Source organism: Aegilops tauschii, chromosome 2 (genome assembly GCF_002575655.3).
Source record: "Aegilops tauschii subsp. strangulata cultivar AL8/78 chromosome 2, Aet v6.0, whole genome shotgun sequence".
Classification (NCBI taxonomy): domain Eukaryota; kingdom Viridiplantae; phylum Streptophyta; class Magnoliopsida; order Poales; family Poaceae; genus Aegilops; species Aegilops tauschii.
In genome coordinates, this window is record NC_053036.3 from 650,479,695 (window position 1) to 650,505,824 (window position 26,130).

Below are 26,130 nucleotides of genomic sequence, written 5' to 3' on the forward strand. Positions count from 1 at the left end.
TTGGAGCTAAGAAAGGTTATTATGTCATTTTCAAGGAAAATAAGCTAAGTTTAGGTCATTTTTGAGGTAACCAAGATTATTATGCCATTTTGACGAAAGTATGCTAATTATGTCATTATTGAGCTATCCAAGGTTATTATGTCATTTTAGAGCTAACTATAGCATATTTAGGCATTCTATAGAGCTATTTAAGGTTATTATGTCATTTTAGAGCTAATTATGTCATGAATGAACTAGCTAAGATTAGTTTAGGTCGTTATTGAGCTATCAAAGGTAGTTATGCCATTTTTTAACTGACTAAAGCATATTAAGTCATTTTATAGAGCTATCTAAGGTTATTATGTCATTCTAGAGCTAAATATGTCATAAATGAACTATCTAGCATGAAGAATGAATTGCATGAATCATGTAGCAAACCACATACCCAGTTCTCCCCGTACTCAAACATGTTGGAGCTCCCTTGATGGTGTGGCACACCTTCCATTTGGTCGCGCTTATCCTTGGCCCTTTGGTATTCGACTTTCCATTGGGCAGAGCACCACGCATCCACCAACGCCTCCCAACAGTCCATCTTATCCACACACCATCTCGGGGCACCTAAGTGAGTCAAGAGAAATTTCAGCGCTACGCCTATGAATCAAATCAAGAAAACTAAGTTCAAGGCCTTAAGTATAGGTAATTACCTGCATGTACTTCTCCTTACTCAGAAACTTGCCACGACACTTCTGCTTGCCCCTCCTAATACCCTTCGAGGCGTAGTAGTCTCAAACGGCCTGCACCCGAGCCTCGTGCCTTAAGTTCTGAAGTAGGCGCTTGCACTCGTTTTCGACAAGCATACACGCGGCCTCCTGCTCTTCCTCTGAAACCCTGTAGAAGGTCCGCAATCAAAATAGACAACACTGATTAGTACAATCACTAGGTAGTGTTGATTTTTAATTCCGTAAAGGAGAAATTACCCAAAACCGACGGAACACAATGTCGGCCACCGTCTCGCACAAGACACCGTCGACCCTCTCCTCCGGCGGGGCCGGGGCAACCGAGTACAGCTCCCAGGTCAGTGCTAGCTGTTGAGCCTGACCCTCACCTGGCAACGTGACCCACCCAGGGAAGTGCTGCCGGCAAAGCACACCAAGGACCTGCTTGGGCCTACGGGAACCACGGGGGCGTACCCAGCCCCTGCAGTATGACAAGGCCAACGCATTAGATATTAATTTGAAGGATCATGAAGGCAAAAGGTTAAAAAATAGTAAATGCACTTACTTCAACCCTTAGGCGCAATGAACCACCTCTGGTCGGGGGTCGTTGGCACGGGCGGGAGCTTTGTACAACCACGCTTGTAGACCTTCTTGCCCTTCTCAACCAGCTCGTCGTCGTTGTAGCTATCATCTGAAAAGGTGTCCTCGCTACCATCCTCCGAGCCACTAGCCTCCAGAGTCTCGTGGGACGAAGACCCCGTGACCGGAGTCTTCTGAGACAAAGACTCTGGGACCGGACTCACGTGGGGCGAAGGATCGGCGACCCGAGTCTGGTCGGGGGAAGGATCAGAGACCGAAGGCTCATGGACCGGAGTCCGAGACGGGTCCACGTCAGACGGAGCACTCCTGTGGTCGGGTGAATCAGCTGAGGGTGGCGGCAAGGAAGGCGTAACAACCTTCCTACCTCTCCCGCTGCCACGTCCACCTCTAGCAGGCTTCTTCGTCCTCCCCCGACCTCTCCCAGCCGAAGAAGAAGCACCCGCCGCAGTTGTCTGCATACTGTCTAGGAGCGCTCTCCGGAGGGGCTGGGCTGGAATAATGGAACCACCCCTCCCAGTAGCGCTCGCAGGAGGATCGGGGCGCTCTGGACCCTTGCCCACCATCCTGTCAACACCTGCAATGACAAAAATTAAACGAAATTAGTACAACATAAAAAATTTGGATACCTGACATGAACATAATAATATGTATATAATTTAACACCCGATCAACACAAATATATATGGGGTCGGGGTGTGGTGTCAGGGTGTCGGGGTGTCGGGGGTCGGGGTCGGGGTGTCGTGCCGAGGTGTCGGGGTGTCGGGCGTCGGGGTGTGGGTCGGGGTGTCGTGCCGAGGTGTCAGGGTCGGGGTGTGGGTCGGGGTGTGGTGTCAGGGTGTCGGTTGGTCGAGGGTCGGGGTCGGGTGTCAGGGTGTCGGGGGTCGGGGTCGGGGTGTCGTGCCGATGTGTCGGGGTGTCGGGTGTTGGGGGTCGGGTCGGGGTCGGGGTCTCTTTTCTCCTCTTCTTCTTCTTCCTCTTCTTCTTCTTCCTCTTCTTCTTCTTCCTCTTCTTCTTCTTCTTCTTCTTCTTCTTCTTCTTCTTCTTCTTCTTCTTCTTCTTCTTCTTCTTCTTCTTCTTCCTCTTCTTCTTCTTCCTCTTCCTCTTCTTCTTCTTCTTCTTCTTCTTCTTCCTCTTCTTCTTCTTCTTCTTCTTCTTCTTCTTCTTCTTCTTCTTCTTGTTTTTTTGTCTTGGTTTTCTAGTCAAAATTTGGTGATGTATTTCTCATGTACCAAAAATGAATGATGAAAAAAAGTTATGGGCTTGCAAAGAAAAATGTACGCGGACAGGATGCGGCCGGGATGCGTCCGCGTGTTGGGCGCACGGCCATCGCATCCCAGAAACTGCCCGAACACGACCCCATTGCCCTACCAAAGGGACAGAATACTGGGCAAAACGGACGTCCGTTTGGGGTCGTGCGGTGGAGTTGGCCTTACAGCTGCTAACAAACTGATATGAGACTGACATGTGGACCCAGCTGAAGATATATGTAACATATAAGGTTCTAGGGCAACATCTCGGATGAAAGCTTCCATATGACGAATATTTTTCGAAAAGTTTGACAAATTGAACATCTATCATAAATTTAAATTTAAATTAATTTTGTGTGTGCTGAAACGAAAACAAATCACTTCCTATAGATCAGAATCCACCCTTTATTCACAGCAAAGTTATTTTTCATTTCGGTAAGAGCAAACTGAATTTAAACTGGGTTTGTTTATAGATGTATGTTGATTGTTTTAAACTAGAATATTGTAATCTAGAAAATTTGCATGCCTTTACCAAATTAGAGGACATTTTCACCTTGTACGTTAACTGTCACAAACGTCTATAGATCAATGCTGTTGCTACTTTGTGTTCCTTATATTTTGCAAAAAAAAAGGAACTCTTTTATCCTGTGCCATAAAACTCTTCCTTTTAACACTTCTATATGTTGGGTGGACGGCATCTCATCAATATAGCTAGGTCTCTAATTTTAGTTCTGAAGTAAACGGACCCAGTGGGTAAACAAGTGGACATACAGTAGGCTTATCCTTGCCAAAATGGACAAATAGAGTGTTTTGCAAAAAAAAAAAATTGAAGCTCTAACAGTCGGGCTGTTGGTAATGAAAATGTCAAACTTTCATACAAATAGGCAGCAATGCACGTGCATACTGGCACTACTTGTGTCATACTGGCATTCTAAGATGACGATCACATACCTTTTAGACTAAAAATCATAACGACAGTTTGACTTCTAATTAAAAATCCACTTTGTTTATAAAAAACTATGTACGTTATGCGTTTGTTTTACAATTCTAAGGCAGAGCAAAGACCAGACCTCATTCAGTGTTTCACTCTTCCCTGTTCTTCTGAATTATAGTTGTAGTTACAAGGATCATGACGCAAGCAAGCACTTCGACAAAATTTAACATGAAGGTTGGTTTCTTTTGGAGAAATAAAAATACATTATTCCTATAAAGGATGGTGGAGTACCCGCCTTCGTGACTGCTCGACGGCGATTAGAGCCTCCCAGCCGTCCGTTGCCGGGTGGCATGCTGCAGGAGCTTCTCGGGGCTGCTCTAGGCCGTCCAATCTGCCTGGACGGCTCGGACCTGGGCGACTTGGATGGAGGGTCCATGACAGATGGACTGAGGGCGCGCGATCATTACAATCAGTGTGCGTCCATGACGGGTGGACTGAGGGTGTGCGATCGCCGCACTCAGACGGCTGGTTGATGACGAGTAGACCAAAGGCGCGCGATTGCTACATTCGGAAAAGAGCCTCCTCAACGTACATTGTCGGTTGGCTTGCGGCAGGAGGCTCTCGTGGATGAGGCGAGCCGTTGCATCTGCCCGAACCAGCAGGTGTCCAGCCGACTAGTCTGGAGTGTCCATGATGGGTGGACCGCTCAGCTCGCTCGGGGCCAACGTCATTGGGCAGTGTCAGGCCTGCCGGCACACTCACGCAAAGCTCTAGTTGAGCCCGCCTAGCGGCGTACTTGCCCCTAGGTGGGTTGGTACGGTCGCGACAGGCACGAAAGCCGGTTCCCGGTCGCAGCGTCGGCTCACGCGTGGGGCCCGATTCGGGATTGCGTGTGTTAGTGGGCGCGTGGGGCCATCCCGCCTGAGCCGTCTGCCTTGTTGGTGCCTGTTTCATCCAGTTAGAGCCGGCTCTTAGCGTCTCCCGGCCAGAGTCGGCACAACGTGTTGTCCGGTGCTACTTGTGATATGCATTGGGATTTTCCCTGAAGAGGCGGGATGAAATAACATAGTAGCAGATAGTATTCCCCTCAGTGGAGAACCAAGGTTATCGAACCAATAAGAGATTCAAAGACAAAAGTCGACAATACCTGCACACGAACAAACAAAATACGGCACCCAACACGGGCAAGAGGGTTGTCAATCCCTTGTACTTGGTAATTGTAAGGATTAATACCGATAGTTGTAGATATATAAATTGCAAAAAAAACATTAATAAATTGCAGCGAGCTTGTTAGGGCTGTAGTAATAATGATGAATGGACCCAGAAGACATAGCTTTCACTAGCGGCATCTCTCTCAAGAACATAGCAAATGATGGGTACACAAATTACGTTCGGCAATTGATAGAAAAGAGGATAATAATCATGTTATTCATGGCATGATGAGTACTACGCATTATGTCCGTGACAAGTAGACTGTTAAACTTACTGACGCCTACTACCGTTACTCCATTTCGAGAGCGCTTCTATGCTTGGATCTCTACGTATTAAGTTGATAACAAACAAAGTAATGCTTGAAGCAGGATGACATAATATAGACAAAATAAGGATAAATAATATGATTGAACCACGTCATTTTATCCTTAGTAGCGACAATACAAATATGCGCATTGCTATCCTTCTGTCACAAAGTAAGGACACTGCAAAATTAAAACTACTAATATGCACCACTTTCACTAAAGATCTAATTATCAACTTGGCAAAGAAAACTCATAGATCGGTAAGCATAGTTACAACAATCACACAATAAAGTTTAGAATATAACTCAATTAATTTCAATGAATAATCTGATCATAAACCCACAATTCATCGGCTCCCAACAAACGTATTGTAAAAGAAGATTACATCGAAAGAACTCCGAGGATAACATTATACTCCCTCAGTTCCTTTATGTAAGGTATATTATTTTCGGTGCATAATTATAGATTAGTTAGGACGAAATTACTCTTGGCAAAATTATTGGTTATTGGCAAGTAAATCAGTTAGTCCAGGAAAATAAGAGATACATGCAATCGAGAGAGAGAGAGACTTTCCTTCTTTTACTACAAGGAGAGATACACACAATCATGAGAGAGATACTTTGCTTTTTTCTGGAGGGCTAAAAAGGGAATTGTGAGGAATTAGAAGAAATGCACCTTACATTATGAAGTTTTATAAAAAAAATACACTTTATATAAAGGAACGGGGGATTATTGAAGATCAGAGAGAGAGAGAGAGAGAGAGAGTGAGAGAGAAAGTTATCTAGCTACTGCTATCGACCCGTAGGTCCTGTGGGGAATTAATCACACATCATCGAAGGTGAAGCAAGGTTGATGTAGAGGCCCTCCATGATCGAATCCCCCTTCGGCAGTGAATTGACGAAGGACTTTGATACGTCTCCAACGTATCTATAATTTTTGATTGTTCCATGCTATTATATTATCTGTTTTGGATGTTTAATGGGTTTTACTATGCAGTTTTATATTATTTTTGGGACTAACCTACTAACCAAAGGCCCAGTGCAAATTGCTGTTCTTTTTGCCTATTTCAGTGTTCCGCAGAAAAGGAATATCAAACGGAATCCAAACGGAATGAAACCTTCGGGAGAGTTATTTTTGGAGCAAACGCAATCCAGGAGACTTGGACTGGGCGTCAAGGAAGTAACGAGGCGGCCACGAGGCAGGGAGGCGCGCCCAGGGGGGCAGGCGCGCCCCCACCCTTGTGGGCCCCTTGTGGCTCCCCTGACCTAGTTCTTTCGCCTATATATACTCATATACCCTGAAAACATCCGAGAGCACCACGAAACCCTATTTCCACCGCCGCAACCTTCTGTACCCGTGAGATCCCATCTTGGGGCTTTTTCCGGTGCTCCGCCGGAGGGGGAATCGATCACGAAGGGCTTCTACATCAACACAATAGCCTCTCCGATGATGTGTGAGTAGTTTACAATAGACCTTCGGGTCCATAGTTATTAGCTAGATGGCTTCTTCTCTCTCTTTGGATCTCAATACAAAGTTCTACTCAATTCTCTTGGAGATCTATTCGATGTAATTCTTTTTGCGGTGTGTTTGTCGAGATCCGATGAATTGTGGGTTTATGATCAAGATTATCTATGAACAATATTTGGTTCTTCTCTGAATTCTTATATGTATGATTTGTTATCTTTGCAAGTCTCTTCGAATTATCAGTTTGGTTTGGCCTACTAGATTGATCTTTCTTGCAATGGGAGAAGTGCTTAGCTTTGGGTTCAATCTTGCGGTGTCCTTTCCCAGTGACAGTAGGGGCATCAAGGCACGTATTGTATTGTTGCCATCGAGGATAAAAAGATGGGGTTTATATCACATTGCTTGAGTTTATCCCTCTACATCATGTCATCTTGCCTAATGCGTTACTCTGTTCTTATGAACTTAATACTCTAGATGCATGCTGGATAGCGGTCGATGTGTGGAGTAATAGTAGTAGATTCAGAATCGTTTCGGTCTACTTGTCGCGGACGTGATGCCTATATACATGATCATGCCTATATATTCTCATAACTAAGCGCTTTTCTATCAATTGCTCGACAGTAATTCGTTCACCCACCGTAAATTATGCTATCTTGAGAGAAGCCCCTAGTGAAACCTATGGCCCCCGGGTCTATCTTCCATCATATTATTTTCCTACCAATTTGCTATTTCTGCCATCTTTTATTTTGCAATCTTTACTTTCCAATCTATATCATAAAAATACCAAGAATATTTATCTTATTATCTCTATCAGATCTCACTTTTGCAAGTGGTCGTGAAGGGATTGACAACCCCTTTATCGTGTTGGTTGCAAGGTTCTTATTTGTTTGTGTAGGTACGAGGCGACTTGCGTGTAACCTCCTACTGGATTGATACCTTGGTTCTCAAAAACTGAGGGAAATACTTACGCTGCTTTGCTGCATCACCCTTTCCTCTTCAAGGGAAAACCAACGCATGCTCAAGAGGTAGCAAGAAGGATTTCTGGCGCCGTTGCCGGGTAGGATTACGCCAAGTCAAGTCAAGTTAAGACATACCGAGTACCCATCACAAACTCTTATCCCTCGCATTACATTATTTGCCATTTGCCTCTCGTTTTCCTCTCCCCCACTTCACCCTTGCCGTTTTATTCGCCCTCTTTTTCCGTCCGCCTCTTTTTGCTTGCTTCTTGTGTCCGTGTGTTAGATCATTTGCTTCGCCATCATGGCTAGTCCTTCTATCATTGTTAGTACTCCCGATCATGAAGTTCTTAATTTTAAACAAAGGGAGGGAGAAAAATTTAAAAGATGCTTGGTATAGAATTTGCAATGCTCAGAATAGATCTACTAGGAAGCAATCTATTTCCGTTCTTCTTCGCAATTCTTTTTTTTTTGAGGGAGAACGACAGTGGGAGAGGCTCCCACTGACTTTGTATTACTCACAAAGGAACAATTACATATGTGTTACAAAGGGTTTTGTGGCCCCCCGGCCATGCTAGCTATCCACGGTCTTAGTGGCCCAAGTTTACAATGTAATTAGATAGGAAATGATGAAGATCCTCCCGGCAGTTATGTGTTAGCAGCTCCAAGAGATGCTTGAATCTAGCTAGCCATGCTCCATGGGAGTGCTGAATCCCTCTAAAGTGTTGATTGTTTCTCTCCATCCAAAGACTCCAAGCAGCCAAGAGAAAGATATCCATGAAGAGAGGTTGTCTCCAATTACCCCTACCTCCATGCAGAAGAGCCAGTCTGTTGTCAGCTATCGGCCATGTCACTCCAACTACATCCCAGCAGTGTTGACTAAAGGGGCAATTGAAGAACAGATGTTCCACCGTTTCCTCTGGAGGGTTTTGACAGAACATGCATGCATAGTTGCCCTCCACGACAACAAAATGTCTGCGTTTGAGCATATTCCTGGTATTCAGACGATCAACTAGGAGTAGCCACCCAAACATCTTGAATTTGATCGGGCTTTTAGCTTTCCAGAGCCATCCAAGCGCCTCATCTGCCACAACCTGTTTGTAGCAGTGATTATAGAACTTCTTGGACGAAAAACGCCCGAGCAAGCATTCCCAGACATCACAGTTATCGGCGGCCAGCCGATTTTGCGGCAACCCCTCCTGGATCTCTTTGATTTCTTCTCTCGCCTGGGTCGAGAGAGGTAGACTAAAAATCGTGGATGGGTCAGTTGCAGTAAGAACCTTAGCAATGGAGTCGTCCTCATTCAAACAAAATGAAAAGGCTCGTGGGTATATATCCATTAATGGGGAATCTTGAGTATTATCAAACCAAACATCTTTCCAGAACAGAGCACTAGAGCCATCCTCGGGGGTGACTAGTGATCCCTCGGAATATCCCACTGAGTTGCATCACATCTCTCCACCAGAAAGAACCCACCGCCTCAGATGCATGCGGTATCTTGTTTCTGTAGTAGGCATCCCAAACAAGTTCCACCCAGGGAACATCTTCATGATTATAGAATTTGAAAAGATATTTTAGGAGGAGGGCTGCATTCTGTGTTTTAAGATCAATAACACCAAGGCCTCCGCAGTGTTTTGGGCGGCAGACAAGCTCCCAGGCCACAAGAGAGTTATTTTTGACCCCGTCGTCAGAGTTTTTAGCCCAGAGGCAATGTCTACGCAGCTTGTCCACATGTTCAATCACCTTTGGGTGTATCTTGATGGTGCACATTGCATATATCAGCATCGAAGTCACAACTGAATTGACCAAGGTCAGTTTAGCTCCGGATGACATCAGTGACAGTGCAGTGGATGTCTTCCGCTCAACTGCATGAACCAGCGGCATAAGATCAAGGACACTGGGCCTCGTCGTGCCCATTGGCAGGCCGAGGTATGTGAAGGGCATGGAACCAACAGAGCAACCAAAAACCCCAGCCAGTTCACAAGCACGTCGGTGATCAATGTTAATGGGTATGAGAGTTGATTTCTGAAAATGGATCTTCAGTCCAATGGAAGTAGCATAATCTTCTAGGATAGCTTTCATACGGGCAGCCTGCACGGGACATGCCTGCATAACTAAAATCGTGTCATCAGCGTATTGGACAACCGGGAAATCACCCGCCCTGTCACGAGGGAGAGGAAGATCAAGCAGCCCTCGAGTAAAAGCATCTTTAACTGCTGCTTGGAGGAGGTCAGCCGCAAGGACAAAGATCAACGGTGAGAGAGGGTCCCCCTGGCGCACTCCACATTTACAGTTGAATTTTCGACCAGGGACTCCATTAAGGAGTACAGAAGAAACCCCCGAGCCAAAGATCGTGTTCATCCATCCAATCCATTTGTCATCAAAACCCATGTGTTTCATAATTTCCATCATGGGGGAGTGCTCAATAGTGTCAAACGCCTTGGCAAAGTCTAGCTTGAGGAGGATGTTTTCCCTCGCTGAGGTATGGCATTGATGGATGTATTCAAACGACCATGCTAGGCAGTCCTGAATAGTCCTCCCTTTGAGAAAACCGTACTGATTTCTGTGTATGATCTTGAGGATGACTTTCTGTAGCCGATTTGCCAAGATCTTAGTGATGATTTTCAGACAACAATTCAGTAAAGTAATTGGTCTATAATCATTTGCAGTTTCTGGAGAAGAGTTCTTTGGGATCAATGTGATATACCCCTCACTAATACTGGTTATATCTAGCCCTCCGGCATGAAATGCATGACACAACTCATAGAAGTCCGACTTGATGATCGGCCAGCAGCTCTTAAGGAAGCAACCATTAAAACCATCAGGACCTGGAGCCCGATCACTCGGCATTTCCTTAATAACAGTGTCAATCTCTTCATTGGAAAAAGGTGCCGACAAGTGCTCCAGTCCCTCAATCCGAAGGATGATTCTGGAAAGATCAAAGCGCATGTGAGTGGGTTTAGAGGAACCCAACCGTTCCTTATAGGTTTTGAACAACACCCCTTCCTTGCCAACATGGTCATGCATTTCCACATCGCCATCCCGAAGCATGGCGATAGAGTTATGTCTGTATCTCTCCGTGGCCAGAGATTGAAAGAGTTTGGTATTTTCATCCGCAAATCTGAAGTATCTGATCGTGCATCTTTTCCTCCAGTATTCATTCTGAAACTGTAACAATGTCTGCAAGTGAGATTTCAAAATTTTCCGGAAGTTTGATTCCTGGATAAATAGAGGTCTTTTGTCCTCGAGATTATCCATCGTAGCTAAAGATTCATTACAATTTTGAATGATGATTTTCAGCTTTGAGATATCCCTGCTCCATCTCTTGAGATCATACCTCAGAGTTTTTAGTTTTTTACAAATGCGGGCAGCAGCGTTCGGTGCATGGCATGCCTTGGACCAGGAGGCGGCCACCACCTCCATAAACCCAGAATGGTTAATCCAAAAGTTCTCAAAACGGAAGAGTTTGGACTTGGGGATAGAGGACTCAATTGTAACCACACAGGGAATATGATCGGACACCGGTTTTCCTAATGGCAAGACCATTGTATTTGGAAACGAAGTGGTCCAGCAAGAGGACGAGAAGAACCAGTCAAGCTGTTCAAGTAAGGGGTCGTCTTGCATATTACTCCAGGTATATGTTCGGCCCTTCACAAGTAACTCCATCAGAGACTGCGCTCTAATGATTTCATTAAAAAGCAACATGTCCGCAGCGTCACACCCAGGTTTGTTTCTGTTATTTGTGGAACGAATAAAATTGAAATCACCGAGGATCAACTAGTTCTCATCATCAGGTATATGTAGGTCAAATAACCAATTAGTAAAATCCACCCGACGCTGACCAGAACATGGACCGTAGACATTGATCAATTTCCACGAGTCACTGGACTGTGTAGCAACAAAAGAGACACCCACAGCAAACGAATCAACGTACCAAGGAGTGCCCACAAACACGGAGCTATTCCAGATAATAATAAGACCACCCGAGGCACCCACAGATGGGGCAAACACAAATTTATCAAACCGCTTAGGGCAGGAAGTTTTAATAAACGCCAGATCAAAAGATTCACGCTTTGTTTCCTGGATACATATCACAGAGCAACCACTAGTATCAATAGTATTTCTGAGAGCCAAAGTTTTAGCATCGGAGTTGATGCCCCGGATGTTCCACGACAAAACATTCCATGATTTATTCATGAACCAGCAGAAGTTCAGTCTCCAGCTCCCGTGGACGAGCGCTGATCATCCAGCAGCTTCTCGGGGGAAAGAGCATCCTGCGCAATCCCGCAGCGTTTGCCCATCTGTTGAAGATCTTCAATCGTCATAGGAGGGGGACAATCATCAGACCGAACCTGCACGGGGGCAGCAGCCAAAGAAACAACTGTGATAAAAGAAGTTTCGCGTGGTTTCACCCGTGACTTAGAGCGTTTGATGTCAGAGACGTGGTTGATCTTGAAACCATCATACTTAGTAGAATGAGTACTTCTTCTGACAGTGGTTGTGTCAAGAGGCACAAGCACATTGCGGGACTGAGAGGCATTATAAAGAGAAGTAGAAGCAATCACCTGAAGAGCCGACTCTTGAACAGACAAGGTCACTGGATGTAACGCTGCATCTTGGGGGGCAAGTCTTGAAATCTCCTTAAGACCAGGAGAACGAGCCACCCTCCCCCACTCAGTGTCAAACGCTGAAGACCTGCATTCAGTGGCCTCCTGCAGCCAAGACGACGGGATGATGGCAGCCCCCATCTGAAAGATTGAACTGAACACCTCTGTCAGAACATCACGCTCTGGGACTATGCCCTCCAGCCAGGTAGACACAGCAACATTCAACTGGTTCTGTATAAACTTGAAAGGATTGAGGGGAAACATAACAGCCTCAGATGTCTGAAAGGCTAGGGCTGGCGTATATATGCGTTTAAGCACCCCTCCCATCCAGAGCAACAAATCATGATCGACAGTCACAAAGAAACTAGCTGAATTTCCTCCAGCTCTGACGAACGCAAGTCGTGCAGTAGGATTCCCAAGCACAAAACCATCCGCCAAAGCTTCCACCGCTTGAAACTCTAAGTCAGAAGACCAAACATCCGACAGGTTATCCTGGATATTGATTTCAGGATCCACCCCATCCATCAGAGATGGTCCATCGTACTGGAAGAACGTTCTGAAGCTGAACCCTGTGTATGGCGGAGGAACCACAGGCCACAAAGGCCAACCATTATCCTGGAATTGCACCTGGGCCGGTTCTGGGGCGTGCCATGCCGCTTCATTCAGAGCCTCTTGGGCAGCCATCTCATCAATTCGTGCTTGCTGCATGAGGGTGTAGTAGGGAAGCTCATAAGGGTGGGGTGATGCATTCAGAAGCGGAGGAGCATCTTCATTGCCAACTAAATTAGGAATAGTATTCCTGCCATTCAGAACATACACTGGTACAGACCAGGATTGAGCAAGCCCTGGCAGCAAACCAACCCTGGTAACCAACAGACTATGTGGCACTTCAGCCACATCTTTGATATGGCATTTAACCAGAACTCGAGCTTTGTTGAAACCCGGACGTGGCCACACAAGGAGCTTGCCAAAGTTAGAAACGGCCTTGTGAATATAGTGCTCAGTCTGGTAATCCATAGGGAAAGCTAGAAACATAACCCAAACCTCATATTCAAAAGCAGGCATGCGCATATTGAGACCTTCATCATGAGGTACCAGAGAAAAAGTAGAATCCTCAGACAGAGCGTGAGGTCCCTTCCTAATTGCAGCATCCCGACTCTCCATATCCGCAAAGACCACACAGCCAATTCCTAACGGGTAAATAAAATCATCCACCAAATCATACTCTAGATCCCCAGTAATGATGCGACAGACCTCGGCCAACCAGAGCTCCTTTTGATGATCAGGGACTGGAGGGTGGACTGTAACAATGGCATACCTGTCATGGTTGAGGGGCGGATCATCGACCACCATGACATGGCGCTGAACGCGATGAGCAGGGTCACGGTCGAAGGTCGATCCAACCGGGGCGAAGGCGAACGGGCGCACTGGAAAGTTCGCCATAGCTAGAGCTGTCGGAGGTGTGGAATCAGCTGAAAGAGGAATCGCCGATGATGGACAGCAAGAAATCGGTGGGAGCGGGGGCAATGAAGGTTGGGGTGGTGAGCTCGAGGACGCCGGCTGACTCGATTGGGGTTTTTGGCAGGCTGAAGTGACTACACCCTGACCAGGGAGGCGTATCGTCAAGCGTTGAGCGGTGGCCACTTCCGAGGAGCGTGGGATTTTCTGTTTCTGTTTCCAAATCCAACGGGCCCGCGTATCCCTCGCCACACGGGCCATACCAACAACCATAGAATTACCAAACACAGACGCCTCCAGCTCACCCCGAGGCAGGATCCTCTCAGATTTTGTTACTGGTAAAGATTTTTGTGCCCAAACCAAATGAGGTAAAGCATTGCAATAGCTGGGCTTACGGGCCACATGACCCAGACGGTGGCAGAACGGGCAACGACGAAGCCCAGGACAAAGGCTAGTCATGTGATCCATTGCAGAACACGCATTGCATGGATGGCCTAGAGGGTCCGGGCCCACCTTGCATGGCATATGGAAGTTGGGATTATTACGTGTAGAAACACAGGAGCCATGCACAGAAACATCCCCACAAGGCTGATAAAAGAACCCATTGCAACAATCAGCAACATGACCAAGCCGATCACATAAAGAGCAAAGCTTAAGCCGCTTGTATATATAATCTTTGGTGGGAACTGAAGAGATTTGTACCATTTGCTGAACACTGTCATTATCATAACCAGCCTGCCATCCATCCAATATGGAATAAAGAATATCATCCGGAATGGACTCCCATAAACCCCGAACAAACAACTCACCTCGAAAAGAAGGTAACTTGGCCGGAATATCGGAGGAAATAGGTACGGATATGGATCCAATCCGAAAATTATCCTGAGAAACCGGAGCCCGAAAACTACCAAAAGAGAGCACGGTCGGGGGCTCGCCGGAATGCAAATCCGTCGGCGGCGGGATCAAACCCAATTTCTGAAACACTGGAATAGATGCAGGATCCATAGGCATATTTTGTTGAGATGATAACCATTTAGATTTGATCGCCGGGCCAGGTGAAGAAGCCAAACCAGTCAACTCAGTATCCGTATGCCATGATTGAACCCTGGGGTGCTTGTCCATACCACGATGCAAATGAAAATGACAAATAAAGTCCGGCCAAATACGGTCCCGTAGCCCAAAGATAAGATGTCCCACTCGATTTGATGCCACAGAGAACCGGAAATGACGATCACCCAAGCGAACGACATTGAAACCCACACCAAGCCCTCCAATACAAGACTGAAGAGCCAAACCAACCGAATCCACCGAAAGGGGAAAAGAGGCCGAGGAGAAGGAAACTTCAAGGAAGAATTCCTTGGAGCCGGAGTTGGGGACGAAATGGACCGTAGATCCAAACCGTGCACGCACCTGTGCCTCGACCTTAAGGCCGGGGGAAAAGTCCCAATGGAGGAGGCCATCCATTGGGTTCGCCAGGAGGAGATCATAGGGTTAAACCCTAGAATCGCCATCGTAGTCGCCCGAGGTGGAGAGGAGAGAGGTGGGAGCCATCATTCCACTCGAGTCCACTCCCTCATGACCCGCTTTTGCGCGGGTGAAGACAGCTGGCTGGCTCGTGGCAAAAACACTTCTTCGCAATTCTTATGTAGGCATCACTCCTTGGAACAGATATATTCTTGATACCATTACCGGAGGAAACTTCTTGGGTAGCCATACTTTTGATTCTTATAATGATATGTTAGATTTGTTTGGCTCACCACCTCTTTTGGTTAATGGAACTATTTTAACTTTGGAACATGTGCTGCAAAGGCTTGAAATTATTGAAAATAAAGTTGCCACTATAGAGTTGATTGAAAATTTGGATAAAAAGATCCACAACCAGATTACCCAATACGGATCTAAGGTAGGAGTTACTCTGAATTTTTTTAAGGAAAAAGAACCCATAGTTAATGAAAAGATAGATCAAGATTCCACAAGAATTGATAAACTTGAGGATATTATTACCAACTTAGGGTCTGCCTTTTCTTGCGTGAGAAATAATCCAAATCCTCCTAATGCTAAAATTTCCAAATTGATGTATGTTCCTAAAAATAAGGGTGAATCTTCTAGTAAGGAAAATGCAGATCTCAAATCCATAAGTGGTCACCCCAACTTTTTTGCTATCATTAAGGAACCTTTTGCTACAAATGAATTTCTTGATTTCTTGCCTAGAAGTTTGATCATTAAAAAAAAGAAGGAAACTCCTAAGGGTTATAAGTGCTCTATTGAAGAATTGCCTACCAAAGATGTAATACCTAGATCTATTCTTGCTTTTATGCCTAGCTAGGGGCGTTAAACGATAGCGCTTGTTGGGAGGCAACCCAATTTTATTTTTGTTCCTTGCTTTTTGTTCCTGTTTAGTAATAAATAATTCATCTAGCCTGTGTTATGATTGTGTTTTTTATGTTTTAGTTAGTGTTTGTGCCAAGTAGAACCTTTGGGAAGACTTGGGGAAAGTCTTTGCGATCTTGCTGTAAAAAAATAGAAACTTTAGCCCTCACGAGATTTGCTGCCATTTTTTTACTGGAGAGTGCTATTAGGTCGATTATTTTTGCAGATGATTAATAGATAAACTCTTCACGTCCACCTATTTATTTAAGAATTTTTGGGTTCCAGAAGTATACGTTTATACAGATTACTACAGACTGTTCTGTTGTTGACAGATTCTGTTTTTCGTGTGTTGTTTGCTTATTTTGATGAATCTATGGCTAGTATCGGGGGGTATGAACCATAGAGAAGTTGGAATACAGTAGGTTTAACACCAATATAAATAAAGAATGAGTTCATTACAGTACCTTAAAGTGGTGGTTTGTTTTCTTATACTAACGGAGCTCATGAGATTTTTTATTGAATTTTGTGTTGTGAAGTTTTCAAGTTTTGGGTAAAGATTTGATGGATTATGGAATAAGGAGTGGCAAGAGCCTACGATTTTGGGATGCCTGAGGCACCCCAAGGTAAAATTCAAGGACAACCAAAAGCCTAAGCTTGGGGATGCCCCGGAAGGCATCCCCTCTTTTGTCTCCATCCATCGGTAACTTTACTTGAGGCTATATTTTTATTCACCACATGATATGTGTTTTGCTTGGAGCGTCTTGTATGATTTGAGTCTGTGATTTTTAGTTTACCACAATCATCCTTGCTGTACACAACTTTTGGGAGAGACACACATGAATCAGAATTTATTAGAATACTCTATGCGCTTCACTTATATCTTTTGAGCTAGATAGTTTTGCTCTAGTGCTTCACTTATATTTTTTAGAGCATGGTGGTGGTTTTATTTTATAGAAATTATTGATCTCTCATGCTTCACTTACATTATTTTGAGAGTCCCTTAGAACAACATGGTAATTTGCTTTGGCTATAAAATTAGTCCTAATATGATAGGCATCCAAGATGTGTATAATAAGAACTTTCATAAAAGTGCATTGAATACTAAGAGAAGTTTGATACTTGATGATTGTTTTGAGATATGAAGATGGTAATATTAGAGTTGTGCTAGTTGAGTAATTGTGAAATTGAGAAATACTTGCGTTGAGGTTTGCAAGTCCCGTAGCATGCACGTATGGTAACCGTTGTGTGACAAATTTGAAACATGAGGTGTTCTTTGATTGGCATCCTTATGAGTGGCAGTCGGGGATGAGCGATGGTCTTTTCCCACCAATCTATCCCCCTAGGAGCATGCGCGTAATGCTTGGTTTTTGATGACTTGTAGATTTTTGCAATAAATATGTGAGTTGTTTATGACTAATGTTGAGTCCATAGATTAAACGCACTCTCACCTTTCCATCATTGCTAGCCTCTTCGGTACCGTGCATTGCCCTTTCTCACCTTGAGAGTTGGTGCAAACTTCGCCGGTGCATCCAACCCCCTTGATATGATATGCTCTATCACACATAAACCCCCTTATATCTTCCTCAAAACAGCCACCATACCTACCTATTATGGCATTTCCATAGCCATTCCGAGATACATTGCCATGCAACTTTCCACCGTTCCGTTCATCATGCCACGCTTCATCATTGTCATATTGCCTTGCATGATCATGTAGTTGACATCGTATTTGTGGCAAAGCCACCATGCATAATTTATCATACATGTCACTCTTGATTCATTGCCCTTCCCGCTACACCGCCGGAGGCATTCATATAGAGTCATATCTTGTTCTAGTATCGAGTTGTAATCATTGAGTTATAAATAAATAGAAGTGTGATGATCATCATTATTAGAGCATTGTCCCATGTGAGGAATTAAAAAAGAAGAAGAGAAAGGCCAAAAAAAAGAAGGCCAAAAAAAAGAAAAAGAGAGAAGGGGCAATGCTACTATCCTTTTTCCACACTTATGCTTCAAAGTAGCACCATGATCTTCATGATAGAGAGTCTCTCATTTTGTCACTTTCATATACTAGTGGGAATTTTTCATTATAGAACTTGGCTTGTATATTCCAACAATGGGCTTCCTCAAATGCCGTAAGTCTTCCTGAGCAAGCAAGTTGGATGCACACCCACTTAGTTTCTTTTGTTAAGCTTTCATACATTTATAGCTCTAGTGCATCCGTTGCATGGCAATCCCTACTCCTTGCATTGACATCAATTGATGGGCATCTCCATAGCCCGTTGATTAGCCGCGTCGATGTGAGACTTTCTCCCTTTTTGTCTTCTCCACACAACCCCCATCATCATATTCTATTCCACCCATAGTGCTATGTCCATGGCTCACGCTCATGCATCGCGTGAAAGTTGAAAAAAGTTTGAGATTACTAAAGTATGAAACAATTGCTTGGCTTGTCATCGGGGTTGTGCATGATGAGAACATTTTTGTGTGACAAAAATGAAGCATAGCCAAACTATATGATTTTGTAGGGATAAGCTTTCTCTGGCCATGTTATTTTGAGAAGACATAATTGCTTAGTTAGTATGCTTGAAGTATTATTATTTTTATGTCAATATTAAACTTTTATCTTGAATCTTTCGGATCTGAACATTCATGCCACAATAAAGAAAATTACATTGAGAATTATGCTAGGTAGCATTCCACATCAAAAATTCCGTTTTTACCATTTACCTACTCAAGGACGAATAGGAATTAAGCTTGCGGATGCTTGATACGTCTCCAACGTATCTATAATTTTTGATTGTTCCATGCTATTATATTATCTGTTTTGGATGTTTAATGGGCTTTACTATGCACTTTTATATTATTTTTGGGACTAACCTACTAACCATAGGCCCAATGCAAATTGCTGTTTTTTTGCCTATTTCAGTGTTCTGCAGAAAAGGAATATCAAACGGAATCCAAACGGAATGAAACCTTCGGGAGAGTTATTTTTGGAACAAACGCAATCCAGGAGACTTGGAGTGGACGTCAAGGAAGCAACGAGGCGGCCACGAGGCAGGGAGGCGCACCCAGGGGGGCAGGCGCGCCCCCCACCCTCATGGGCCCCTCGTGGCTCCCCTGACCTAGTTCTTTCGCCTATATATACTCATATACCCTAAAAACGTCCGAGAGCACCACAAAACCCTATTTCCACCGCTGCAACCTTCTGTACCCATGAGATCCCATCTTGGGGCCTTTTCCGGCGCTCCGCCGGAGGGGGAATCGATCATGGAGGGCTTCTACATCAACACCATAGCCTCTCCGATGATGTGTGAGTAGTTTACCACATACCTTTGGGTCCATAGTTATTAGCTAGATGGCTTCTTCTCTCTCTTTGGATCTCAATACAAAGTTCTCCTCGATTCTCTTGGAGATCCATTTGATGTAATTCTTTTTGCGGTGTGTTTGTCGAGATCCAATGAATTGTGGGTTTATGATCAAGATTATCTATGAATAATATTTGGTTCTTCTCTGAATTCTTATATGTATGATTTGATATCTTTGCATGTCTCTTCGAATTATCAGTTTGGTTTGGCCTACTAGATTGATCTTTCTTACAATGGGAGAAGTGCTTAGCTTTGGGTTCAATCTTGCGGTGTCCTTTCCCAGTGACAGCAGGGGCAGCAAGGCACGTATTGTATTGTTGCCATCGAGGATAAAAATATGGGGTTTATATCATATTGCTTGAGTTTATCCCTCTACATCATGTCATCTTGCCTAATGCGTTACTCTGTTCTTATGAACTTAATACTCTAGATGCATGCTGAACAGCGGTCGATGTGTGGAGTAATAGTAGTAGATGCAGAATCGTTTCGTACTACTTGTCGCGGACGTGATGCCTATATACATGATCATGCCTATATATTCTCATAACTATGCGCTTTTCTATCAATTGCTCGACAGTAATTTGTTCACCCACCATAAATTATGCTATCTTGAGAGAAGCCACCAGTGAAACCTATGGCCCCCGGGTCTGTCTTCCATCATATTATTTTCCTATCAATTCGCTATTTCTGCCATCTTTTATTTTGCAATCTTTACTTTCCAATCTATATCATAAAAATACCAAAAATATTTATCTTATTCACTGCTGGAATCAGCTTCTTTGCCGTCCGAAGGCATGGATCACGGACGGCAAACGTCTTTGCCGTCCGCCAGCAGACGGCAAACTGTCCATCTGAACACGTGCCAGCAAAGGCCTTCTTTGCCGTCCGCTTCCAGTAAGCGGACGACAAAGGATTTTGCCGTCACGGCAAAGACAACGAACGGCAGTGCGGTGGCGTGAGAGCCGTTAGGGGGTTAACGGCGCTCTTTGCCGTCTGCCAGCGGACGGCAAAGAGTCAAAGCTCTTTGCCGTCCGCTGACAGACGGCAAAGAGATCAGCTAGGCAGTGCTGGGAAGCTGCCACGTGGCCAGCTATGCCGCCCGCTGGCAGACGGCAAAGTTATTTGAATCTTTGCCGTCCGCCAGCAGACGGCAAAGTGACCAAATAGGCAGCCAGTGTTCCCAGGTTTTACAGGTAGCTGCCACGTGTCCTCTTTGCCATCTGCTAGCGGATGGCAAAGGTCTTTGCCGTCAGCTAGCAGACGGCAAAGAGGCTACATATCCCCTGTTTTTATTTGAATCCATTTAATTTCACAGGAATTCACACACAGATATACATTTTTTTTCACATGCACATCAGACATATGATGTATCCAACACATAGCTCCATCCATGACACATACATACATAATAAGAAACAGAGTTCCATCCATACATATTACAGTAACATCACAATGTTCATCCAACACATTGTTCCATGCATCCATATAACAAGTTCCACATTTTTCATCGATACAAACGAAAAAAAGAAAAGGGAAACAAGCACTCCATCCATGCAAGCTTCCATATAGTGAATTAAATCTGCAAAATGGGAAACAAGAAAGTTAGAAGAAGAAGACTAGAATCGGAAGAAGAAGAAGATAATGAAGAAGAAGAAGAAGTAAGCATACTTAGGTAAAATGGAGCTAACCTAGCTAATTGTGCCATTTTTGAGTGAACTAAGCATATTATGCCATTTTATAGATATAACTTAGAGCTAACTTCATTTTGGAGAAAAGAAGAAAACTAGAAGAAGAACTTCTTTTTTTCTTCTTCTTCTTTTCTTCCTATTCCTTCTTTTTTTCCTCTTCCTGGATTTTCTTCATCTTATTATGTCATTTGTGGACTACATAGGCTAAATTATGTCATAAATGGACTAAATAGGCTAAATAAGAAGAAAAATGCCATTTTTGAGCTTACCTAGCTAATTATGCCATTTTTGACCTAACTAAGCATATTATGAGATATAACTTAGAGCTTACTTCTTCTTCTTCTTCTTCTTCTTTTCTTCTTCTTCTTCTTCTTCTTCTTCTTCTTCTTCTTCTTCTTTTCTTCCTATTCCTTCTTTTCTTCCTCTTCCTTGATTTTCTTCATCTTATTATGTCATTTGTTGACTAAATAGGCTAAATTATGTCATAAATGGACTAAATAGGCTAAATAAGAAAAAAAATGCCATTTTTGAGATTACCTAGCTAATTATGCCATTTTTGACCTAACTAAGCATATTATGCCATCTTCTTCTTCTTCTTTTCTTCTTATTCCTTCTTTCCTTCCTCTTCCTTGATTTTCTTCATCTTATTATGTCATTTGTGGACTAAATAGGCTAAATTATGTCATAAATGGACTAAACACGCTAATTAAGAAGAAAAATACCGTTATCACGGAGGTGTAGGAATGGTCGGGGCTGCGCCAGTGCCAGACAAAGGTGAAGGACCGGTCGGGGTTCCAGCATTGGCAGAAGGAGTGGTCGATGCTTGTCGGGAGCCATGCTGCACCAATGATCATTTCCCATAATGTCTCGTTAGCAAGTTCGCAAACTGAAATGTGAATAGTAGTAAGCAACGACCATTCAAATCAAACTCACCGTGGTCGCCGGAGCAATCTGGGGCATCGGCGGAGGGGCCTGACCTTTTTCTCGCACAAGCTCTGCACATTTGGTTCTCACGAGTCAGTCATATTAGATAGTAATGCGAACATTACGTGCATGATTGGGCTAATATGCACGAGATACATCCCACGATGACCTCGTATAGGGCCCGGTTAGCGCTGTCGTTCTGGTTCCTCTCCTCCTCCAACAGCTTAGCCGTCCTCTCCTCCATCTCCCTCTCCCTCTCGCCCGCCTCCCTTTGTGCCTCCCTTTTTGCCTCCTCCACAAGCTCCTTCGTCTTCAATCTCTCTTTCTCAACAATTGCCTGCAACACACCACTCCTCGTTAGCATTGTAATCATCGACGGACGCACACACAATGTAATGGAGGAAAGGTGAGAGAGTCTGTATAACTAACCGCCGTGGCGATCTCCGTGGGCTGTGCACGAGGCGTTATCTCAGGATCAGAGCTACTCAGGTGCTTCTTGATCTGCGGGAGAGTCTTAGGACAACGTATCAGTCCATCACCAATGGCTAGAGAGCCATGGGACCTCCCGCCACCAGATATCATCACCAGCTCTGTATCAAAAGGATCATGGCTCCGGTTAAAGTCCTCCCCTTTCCTCGCCTTCCCCTCGTGTCTGTACTTCACAAGCTTGTGGTGGGAGGTCTTGTTGGTGAAGCTCTCTGGATCATCTAGGTCAGACTCCGTGAATGGCTTGGCCTTCTTGTACGGGACCATATGGGCCATGCCATAGAGGTCAAATAGACCTGGCACAGCCTTCTTATGGTGGTCCGCCTGACAGAGAGGAACAAAATATTAGTTAAGGGCTCAAGCTAGCATGGAGAATGATATTGCTATGTAAATAGGTCATTTTGGAGCTAAGAAAGGTTATTATGTCATTTTCGAGGAAAATAAGCTAAGTTTAGGTCATTTTCGAGGTAACCAAGATTATTATGCCATTTTGACCAAAGTATGCTAATTATGTCATTATTGAGCTATCCAAGGTTATTATGTCATTTTAGAGCTAACTATAGCATATTTAGGCATTCTATAGAGCTATTTAAGGTTATTATGTCATTTTAGAGCTAATTATGTCATGAATGAACTAGCTAAGATTAGTTTAGGTCGTTATTGAGCTATCAAAGGTAGTTATGCCATTTTTTAACCGACTAAAGCATATTAAGTCATTTTATAGAGCTATCTAAGGTTATTATGTCATTTTAGAGCTAAATATGTCATAAATGAACTATCTAGCATGAAGAATGAATTGCATGAATCATGTAGCAAACCACATACCCAGTTCTCCCCGTACTCAAACAGGTTGGAGCTCCCTTGATGGTGTGGCACACCTTCCATTTGGTCGCGCTTATCCTTGGCCCTTTGGTATTCGACTTTCCATTGGGCAGAGCACCACGCATCCACCAACGCCTCCCAACAGTCCATCTTATCCACACACCATCTCGGGGCACCTAAGTGAGTCAAGAGAAATTTCAGCGCTACGCCTACGAATCAAATCAAGAAAACTAAGTTCAAGGCCTTAAGAATAGGTAATTACCTGCATGTACTTCTCCTTACTCAGAAACTTGCCACGACACTTCTGCTTGCCCCTCCTAATACCCTTCGAGGCGTAGTAGTCTCGAACGGCCTGCACCCGAGCCTCGTGCCTTAAGTTCTGAAGTAGGCGCTTGCACTCGTTTTCGACAAGCATACACGCGGCCTCCTGATCTTCCTCTGAAACCCTGTAGAAGGTCCGCAATCAAACAAGACAACACTGATTAGTACAATCACTAGGTAGTGTTGATTTTTAATTCCGTAAAGGAGAAATTACCCAAAACCGACGGAACACAATGTCGGCCACCGTCTCGCACAAGACACCGTCGACCCTCTCCTCCGGCGGGGCCGGGGCAACCGAGTACAGCTCCCAGGTCAGTGCTAGCTGTGGAGCCTGACCCTCACCGGGCAACGTGACCCACCCAGGGAAGTGCTGCCGGCAAAGCACACCAAGGACCTGCTTGGGCCTACGGGAACCACGGGGGCGTACCCAGCCCCTGCAGTATGACAAGGCCAACGCATTAGATATTAATTTGAAGGAACATGAAGGCAAAAGGTTAAAAAATAGTAAATGCACTTACTTCAACCCTTTAGGCGCAATAAACCACCTCTGGTCGGGGGTCGTCGGCACGGGCGGGAGCTTTGTACAACCACGCTTGTAGACCTTCTTGCCCTTCTCAACCAGCTCGTCGTCGCTGTAGCTATCATCTGAAAAGGTGTCCTCGCTACCATCCTCCGAGCCACTAGCCTCCGGAGTCTCGTGGGACGAAGACCCCATGACCGGAGTCTTCTAGGACGAAGACCCCGTGACCGGAGTCTTCTGGGACGAAGACTCTGGGACCGGACTCACGTGGGGCGAAGGATCGGCGACCCGAGTCTAGTCGGGGGAAGGATCAGCGACCGGAGGCTCATGGACCGGAGTCCGAGACGGGTCCACGTCAGACGGAGCACTCCTGTGGTCGGGTGAATCAGCTGAGGGTGGCGGCGAGGAAGGCGTAACAACCTTCCTACCTCTCCCGCTGCCACGTCCACCTCTAGCAGGCTTCTTCGTCCTCCCCCGACCTCTCCCAGCCGAAGAAGAAGCGCCCGCCGCAGTTGTCTGCATACTGTCTAGCAGCGCTCTCCGGAGGGGCTGGGATGGAATAATGGAACCACCCCCCCCCCCCCAGTAACGCTCGCAGGAGGATCGGGGCGCTCTGTACCCTTGCCCACCATCCTGTCAGCACCTGCAATGACAAAAAGTAAACGAAATTAGTACAACATAAAAAATTTGGATACCTGACATGAACATAATAATATGTATATAATTTAACACCCGATCAACACAAATATATATGGGGTCGGGGTGTGGTGTCAGGGTGTCGGGGGTCGGGGTGTCGTGCCGAGGTGTCGGGGTGTCGGGTGTTGGGGTGTGGGTCGGGGTGTCGTGCCGAGGTGTCGGGGTCGGGGTGTGGGTCGGGGTGTGGTGTCAGGGTGTCGGTTGGTCGAGGGTCGGGGTCGGGGTCGGGTGTCAGGGTGTCGGGGGTCGGGGTCGGGGTGTCGTGCCGAGGTGTCGGGGTGTCGGGTGTTGGGGGTCGGGTCGGGGTCTCTTCTCTCCTCCTCTTCTTCTTCCTCTTCTTCTTCCTCTTCTTCTTCTTCTTCTTCTTCTTCTTCTTCTTCTCCTCCTCCTTCTTCTTCTCCTTCTTCTACTTCTCCTTCTTCTTCTTCTTCTTCTCCTTCTTCTTCTTCTCCTGCTTCTTCTTCTCCTTCTTCTTCTTCTCCTTCTTCCTCTTCTTAAACCTAGCACTAATTAACCTCAAACAAAACAGGAAAAAACTACACCTAAACCTAGCTATTCTTCTTCTCCTCTTCTTCTAATTATTCTTAGTTTTTTTCATGACTAAACATAAACCTAAGACCAAACTAAAAGTAATCTAAACTAAACTAAATTAAGAATCAAACTAACAGTAATCTAAACTAAACTAAATCTAAAACAAAACTAAAAGTAATCTAAACTAAAAAACAGAAAAAACAAAAAAAGGAGAAGAGGGGTGCGGCCGGGGCTCACCTGCGGCAGGCCCAGGGGCGCTGGACAGGCGAAGGGGGCGTCGGGCGGTGGTGGCGACGGGGCCGCAGGGCTTCGGGGCGGCGGGGTGGCGCTGGCCGGGTGGAGGGGCGACGGGCGGTGGTGCCGACGAGGCCGCAGGGCTCCGGGGCGGCAGGGTGGTGCTGCGGCGGGGGGGGGGGGGGGGGCGGCGCTGGCCGAGCGGAGGGGGCGCCGGGCGGTGGCGGCTCCGGGGCCGCAGGGCTCCGGGGCGGCGGGGTGGTGCTGTGGCGGGGTGGGGTGGCGGCAGCGTCCGGGCGGCGGCGGTGTTCGATGGTCGCGTTGCGGGCGCAGGCGCGGTTGAGTTGGGGGCGCGGGCGCGGTTGAGTTTGGGAGAGAGGGGAGAGAGAGGGGGGTGGGGCTGGAGAGACAAAGAGCGAGCATAGGAGGGGGAGACGGCCGTTAGCTGGGCCATTTCTTTGCCGTCCGTCGTCCGCCAGCGGACGGCAAAGGTCCATAAGGCAGACGGCAAAGACCAGGCGGACGACAAAGAAGCTGACCTAGCCACGCCGTGCCCTGTGGGGCCCACCTGGCCCTTTGCCGTCTGCCTTCTAGCTCTTTGCCGTCAGCCAGCTGACGACAAAAAAAAGCGGATGGCAAATAGACTTTTTGCCATCTGCCCATTCTTTGCCGTCCGCTTTGTGGAAGCGGAC

The 26,130-nt window shown here is 45.6% G+C and overlaps 1 protein-coding gene across 1 annotated transcript; it reads right to left on the minus strand.

Annotated features, from left to right (window-relative positions):
• Nucleotides 1-1,261: 1,261 nt before the first annotated feature.
• Nucleotides 1,262-11,118, minus strand: LOC141041449 (uncharacterized). The gene is made up of 3 exons (XM_073507600.1): nt 8,890-11,118; nt 1,711-1,859; nt 1,262-1,601 (listed from the first exon to the last, which is right to left on the minus strand). The coding sequence occupies exons 1-3, from the start codon at nt 11,116-11,118 to the stop codon at nt 1,262-1,264; spliced, it is 2,718 nt and encodes a 905-aa protein (XP_073363701.1).
• Nucleotides 11,119-26,130: the final 15,012 nt, after the last annotated feature.